The 7039-nt window shown below is 29.8% G+C and overlaps 1 protein-coding gene across 2 annotated transcripts; it reads right to left on the reverse strand.

Moving 5' to 3' along the window:
* Positions 1-2454: 2454 nt before the first annotated feature.
* On the reverse strand, positions 2455-6044 carry LOC112779424 (uncharacterized). 2 transcript variants are annotated; one of them, XM_025823691.3, is made up of 3 exons: positions 5637-6044; positions 3338-3724; positions 2455-3246 (listed from the first exon to the last, which is right to left on the reverse strand). In XM_025823691.3, exons 2-3 carry the CDS (start codon positions 3691-3693, stop codon positions 2655-2657), a joined length of 948 nt encoding a protein of 315 aa, XP_025679476.1. In that variant the 5' UTR covers positions 3694-3724; positions 5637-6044; the 3' UTR covers positions 2455-2654. The 2 variants fall into 2 exon arrangements, with proteins under 2 accessions (XP_025679476.1, XP_025679474.1); XM_025823689.3 differs by having other exon boundaries at positions 3338-4314.
* Positions 6045-7039: the final 995 nt, after the last annotated feature.

The following is a 7039-nucleotide window of genomic DNA, read 5'->3' on the forward strand; positions in this document are numbered from 1 at the left end:
TTTTTCAAATAAAATGAAAGATTTTGATGTGTTCTCCAAAAAACTCAACAAAGACTTTTAACATGTCAAAATTCATTTCAGCCCAAATCCAAAGTTTAAGTTACTATTTACTAATATTTAAAACTAAAAATTATTCAGGTTTGGTACTTTTATTATTAAGAGTTGAGAGGCAAAGGATTTAATTATAATTCTTATAATTTTTTTAGTACATAATCTTTTTAGATTTGATTTTATTTTTGTTTTAAATAAAATGAAAAATTTTGATGTGTCAACAAACACATTTAACATATCATAAATACAAATTCGAATACCTCGTATCAAAATAAAGAAGTTAAGCCGATTGAACTATATTTTTTTTTTTTAGAAAAGTACTTCTAATTGTTTTATAAAAAGTTTGAGAGTCACGCTCTTTCATTGTTCAACTAAAGCTTCGCCCTGGTGACAAGTAGGGTATACAAATTTAATCTGATTTAAATTAAACCGTTCTTCTAATTTAATCTAAATCGAAAATCGATTAAAATTGCATTAATTTGGATTTGATTGGATTCTATTTTTTACAAACTGCTAGATCGGATTGAATTTTGGATCTACTTTTCATTACCGATCCAATTCAATCCAAATCGCACAATGTGCTATAATATTATTATTTTATTATTATATTTACAATTATACTTATAACATGTTCAATTTGTTATATATTTTTATATTATTCATGTATTATTATTATTATTTAATAAATATTTTATGTTCAAAATATTTTTTTATTTATTTTAACTAACCTATAATTTTATTTCTATTATTATGTTATCGTTGACTTGTTAAGATATTGTTGAAACTTGTTATGTCATTGTTGATTATTTAAAATTTGATGTTGAGACTTGTTATATATATATATATTTAATTTTTTTAATTTACAAAACTACAACTCCAATTCAATCCAAAACTGCTTGAAATTAGATTAGATCGAATCGAATTTTTTTAAAAATTTATCCAATTCAAACCGCACCGCAAGTAAAATTAGTGTTCGAATCGGATGAGTTTTTGACTCAAAACCGATTCAAAGCACACCACAAACACCCTACTGACAAGGGAGTGGAGTAGGAGTTTCAAATTTTAAATTTTAATAAAAGTCTAACTATCATCTAAAGGAAGATTCTATGATGTTTACCCAAAAAATCAACATAATATACTGTCCTTATGTGTCAATTGTTGAGGATTATTGGAGGCTATTTTTTTAAATAAAAAAAATTAAATTAAAGTAATATAATAAAATTTTTTAAATAAATAAATTAAATATTTTATTTATCAAAATATATTATTATAAAAATATTTGTTAATTAATATAATATTATTTATTCTATTTATATTAAAAACAAGATGTATATACATATATTTTGTTTACATTATAAATAAAATAAATAAAATAATATAAATAAAATATTAAAAAATTCTATTAATATCTGAAATAATAATAATAAATATAAAATTAATTAAAATAATAAATATTTGATATTTTTTATTATAAAATTGTTAAAACATAAGAACAGCTAAACAAAATATCAAATATTAATTATTTTAATTATTTTATACTTATTATTATTATTATTTTAGATATTAATAAATTTTTTTAATATTTTATTTATATTATTTTATTTAGAGTGTAAATAAAATATATATATATCTTGTTTTAAATATAAATGGAATAAATAATATTACATTATTAATAAATATTTTTATAATAATATATTTTAATAAATAAAATATTTAATTTATTTATTTAAAAACTTTTTTAATATTTTTATTATTATAATAAACTATTATAATAAAATTTGTATTGTATTATTTTAATTTAATCTTTTTTTTTCTTATTTAAAAAAAATAGCCTCCAATAATTTTCAACAACTAATACATAAGAGCTATATTATGTTAATTTTTTGGATAAGCACAATAGAATCTTCCTCATCTAAATTGTATTGGCCAAGAAGCATCTTAGTTTAAATTTAAAATTTAAATACCTATTGTGAGTATATAAATAAGAGGAGACAAAAAAGGAGAATTCATCATTTCAAGTTTATTTCTTAAAACGCTAACAAAAGTCACACCTGATTTTAAAATGCGGACAAAAATAACTTTTATTTTTAATAACGATAAAAATGGACTTTTTTATCTGTCTATCACTTTTTCTAGAACTAGTCATTAAAGTACTATTATTTTCAAATATTTTACCCAATTGTTATTTTTTTGCTACAGTAGTAATTTTTTTTTTTTTTGCGTTACTGATTTGGAGGCACTAAATCGGTTGACAAATTCAAGATGAAAATGTTAAAATGAATGACACACACAATAAGAAAAACCTATGAAGCACAGACACGGACACGGACACAAGACACGACACGACACGCGACACAGCGACACGCAAATTTTAAAAAGTTGTCAGACACGGGGACACGCATATACTAATAATATAATATATTTAAATAGAGATATGTCTTAATAGAGATATTTTCAAAAACAACCATATGATATGCATTTTCCTAAAGTGTATAGGTATTCAAAAGATAAAATTCTAAACTCCTATGTCTTAATAGAGATAGTAAAAATTTTGTACATCATATGTACACAAAAAAAAGTTATCTAAAGTCATTATTTCTCCATCATATATGGTTGATATCTTCATCATTAGAAAAAGTCACTCTTTCCAACTCCGGTTCATCAAGAGAAAGGTGAGCAACTTCAAGAACACCATTTTCTTCATCAATTGGTGAAAAAGCATCTCCAGCAATATCCCACATCATAGTTTCTCCTTTATTATATTGTGGAGTTTTTCTTGAAAGAAGACGAAGATTAGTGTGGACAAATACTAAATTTTCTGCACGTTTAGGCTTCAACTTGTTTCTTTTTAGGGAATGGATAAAAGAATATGTGCTCCAATTCCTTTCACAACAAGAAGATGAAGATGGTTGCCCTAGTAGCCTAAGAGCAATTGGTTGAAAAAATTTTGCTTTACTACCATGAATTAGCCACCAAGACTTTGCATCAACTATGGCTCTATCATTCAAAGAGTCATAATCATCAAAGACACCTCTACCATCAGAAAAGCTTGCAAATTCAATGTTTACCTTTCTCCTCTCTTCTTCGTTAGGAAAATACCTCTTCAAGCATTTAACTCTCTCATTAGTGATCTCAATATCTTGATGAGGAGAAACTCGTGTAAGATCTTCTCTCAACCATTGGTGGCTATAATACCTATATAATTAGTGTTTAAGCATAAATTAATAATGATTCAATTATCTTCACTTATAAATAAAAGTTATAAACAATAAATGTAAAAAGTTACCTTGGATTCAATGAATGTGCTAAACAATGAAGAGGTGTGCTACTTTTTGTCCATCTTTGAACTAATATTGAGTGCACAACATCGTAGAAGGACGATGACTCTTGTTCATCTTTTCTTTCATAGAGATATATAGCACTTTTTACTTTCTTGATCATTGAATCCCACATCTCATGGACCAAATGAAGAGTAGGTACATCTGTGTCTGTACTTCTTAAAACATCATAAATAGGATTTGTGAAAGTAAGAATATAATCAATTTTTTGCCACCAATTTTCACTCAAAATCTTTTCTGTAACAACCTCAGCTCTGCCAATATTATCTTCCTTGTATGAAGACCACTTCTCAGTTATAACCATTTCTTTGAGGCCTTGCTTTAACAACCTAAATCTTTTGGGCATCACAATAGTAGAAGCAAATCGAGTAGGAGCAACATTAAGCAACTTCAATGTATTAAATTCATTGAAAATAGATAACCTCATATGATGATTAACAATAAAATTTTTTATAAAAGAAGCATCCTCAGCAATTTGAGTAATCCATGAGCATTCTTGATAGACAAAATTATTCTTCTCTGTATTCTTAGCTGCACAAATGTCCTTTAAAGCAAGGTTGAGAGTATGAATAACACAAGGAGTCTAAAAAACAGATGGAAATTCAGCTTCAATCAATAAACCAGCCGCTTTACAAACCGGCGCATTATCAGTCACAATCTGCACTACATTTGAGAGACCGACTTCTCTTATCACATCTCTTATTTGCTTTGCAACATAATCCTTGTCTTTGATCTCATCTGAACAATCTACAACTTTCAAAAACATAGGCCCACTTTCAGTTACAGCCATAAAATTAAGAAGAGGCCTCCTTTGGGATCACTCCATCCATCACTTACAATGCTCACTCTCTTTCCACTCCATGAATTTTTAGTAGGTTCTAACATTCTCTCCACATGTTGCTTCTCTTTCTCAAGCAAAGTTGTCCTCAATTTATTATATCCAGGAGGAATATAACCATCAATATAATTATTGGCAGCATAAGAAAAAGCTTTGACAAAATATGGATTTTTTGCTAGATGAAAAGGCAATCCAGATGAAAAAAATATTCTAGCAATATGTAAATCTAGAGTCTCCCTTGCATTCACATTAAAAGCTTTCTCTAAAGGTCCAGTGGCTCTTCTTTTTCTTGAATCAAGTTCACTTGCATTAGATAAGGGTGGAAGAGGAATTAACTTAGCCTTTTTACTTTCATGCAACAATGTACTTTCACTATCAAGTTTCTTAAGTTCTTCAAGCTTTGTTGATGTAACTTTTGCACAAAATCTAATTCCTTTTCCTGAAATCTTCAATAAATGTGCTCTTACTCTAGTATAAGAACCACTGAATAAAACCTTGCAAAATTTACATTAAAATTCAAGATTTTCGCCCCCTTCAATTTTATCTTTCTTTGTTACAAATTTCCATAAAGGCTTATTAACACTTTCTTTAAAATTGTTTTGAACACTCTCTGAACTCATCTCTCACAATCCTACAATAATTTAAGAACCAAAATTATTTTTTTACAATTCAATTTGTTGAACAAAATAGAACCAAAAAAAGCATAGAAAAAAAACAAAACCAAAAGAAATTATTATATAATAGTAACTAGACTTGTTCAAAAAAACCAAAATCTGGCCTCAAAAGTCAGTAAGTCACTTAGTCCCTTTTATCACAAATAACACCTAAAACATTTCTCTTTTTCATACACGAAGTTTGAACTCTATAACTTAGATATCTCTATTTCTTTAATATTTATTATATTAGACCCAAAATACTCAATCCATTTAACTTGCGGTATGGTCTGAGTTTGTGATTGTGTCTTCCTTACCAATGCAGTAATGCACACTCCATACATTGTGTTATTTCCACCACACAAAATCTTGAGTGCATCTAAATCTTGTAGTCACAAATCTCGCTTTATTTCAATTTTTTTAATCACTTGATACAGGAATAATTGCCAATGCACACACTGTACTTTGTGATATTTCACTTATATGTAATGCCGGGGAAATAACGAAGGTCAATTTTCACATGATGACTTGATGAGTTATAATACAGACAAAAATATTAGACAATTTAATTCCAGAAGCACAAAACAAAATAAAACCAAACCAAGGAGATGCACAGAACAAAATAGAAATCCAAAATCAGATGGAAGCACAAAACTGACAAAACAAATCGGAATCAAAGAGAAGCACAGAGGGCAGAACAAAATAGAAATACAGAACTAGAAATTAATTGATGAAAGAATAAACATTCTCCCTTACTTGAAATAGAGGATGCAGAAGAGCACGACAGAAGAGCACAAGAGCAGGGCAACGGTCACGGTAGAAGTGGCGACCGGGGAGGTGTCGATCACGGCAGCAAGAACTGGAGCAACGACGACAACAAGTGGTGGCTGGAGAAGCAGTAAACGACAGCAAACAGCGATGACAAGCACCGCAGAAGAAGTGGCAGTAGTGAAGAGGAGATGCTGAGATTAAGAGTAAGTGGGTGTGGAGAGGGACGATGAACATCCACGGCGGTGACAACCGGAGGTGGCGGGGATGACTGGAGGTAGCGATAGACTGGCGGTGAGGAGAGGGTGAGTGGGTGTGGAGGAGCCACTAAGCCAGAAATGGCTTTGGGGGTGGAGGTGGAAAGTTAGGTTTCTAAGTTCTAACTTTTGTCAAAGTGAAACGGTAAGGTAAAATTGAGGAGAGCTTTTGAAAATGAAAGTGGAAGTGTCCGGGCCGTGTCCAACCCGTGTCCAGTTGGTTTTTTTGTTTTTTTGGACAGGACACGTTTGGACACGGGAGACACGCGTGTCAGACGAGTGTCTCCGTGCGTCATGTCCGAAATGTGTCCGACACACCGACACGGCAATTAAACAAAGTGTTCGTACTTCATAGAGAAAAACTCATAAATCATTGGTGCCTCCAATGAAGAAGACGCTAGCAGGAAAGACACTGCATTTGAAAAAGGCACACACCGCATTGGCACATCCATGTGACGTGTAAATAATTTTTTTTAAATTAATATAAAAATTAATATTAAGCATGTAAATTTAATGAATACTAACTATTTAAATTAATAATATGTATATTAATATTAATAAATAATTGCTTATGAATATTTAAATTAATGTTAAATGTAAATATTCTCTTGTCTTTGTTGATCGAAAAATATTTTCGATTAAGGAAAGTTGGTTCGAAGAAATAAAGAAGGCGAAGATTTAAACAATTTTCGAAAAAGTGCATGTGCAGGCATTGGCTGGAAATATTCGATGCAGATTCGATTTTGAAACACATTATTGAATTGAACAAGTCTAATCAGTCAAGTATTCAAAAGAAGTAATCGAATGAGTTATTTCGAATAGTAGATCAAGTGGTTATGTAAGTGGAGAAGTTGAAGGCATTTACCACATGAGGAATTTAGATTGCATTTTGTATGCAATCAAGGAGAACTTTAATTCGAAAGGGCGGGAACGGTTACCAAGGAGTATGCAATCAAGATTGCATTTTGTAATTAATTGTCAGTTACAAAGGTAGATTATAAATACTAGAAAGTTTTAGGGAATAAGGGTTGGAACTTTAATTCAGAAAACACTCCAACACACTCACATCCCCTGCGAATTCCTGAGTCTGCGATCGAGTTTCTTTTCTCTAGGATTCCTTCCATGTTTTATCTT

The sequence above is a fragment of the Arachis hypogaea genome, chromosome 19 (genome assembly GCF_003086295.3).
Source record: "Arachis hypogaea cultivar Tifrunner chromosome 19, arahy.Tifrunner.gnm2.J5K5, whole genome shotgun sequence".
In the NCBI taxonomy this organism is placed as follows: domain Eukaryota; kingdom Viridiplantae; phylum Streptophyta; class Magnoliopsida; order Fabales; family Fabaceae; genus Arachis; species Arachis hypogaea.

Excerpts from the sequence above, each read along its gene's own strand:
- LOC112779424 (XM_025823689.3), bottom strand. The coding sequence starts at position 3,816 with ATGAGGTTATCTATTTTCAATGAATTTAATACATTGAAGTTGCTTAAT. Across the intron at positions 3,247-3,337 it reads GCACATTCATTGAATCCAAG|GTATTATAGCCACCAATGGT; the intron begins GTAACTTTTTAC and ends CTAATTATATAG.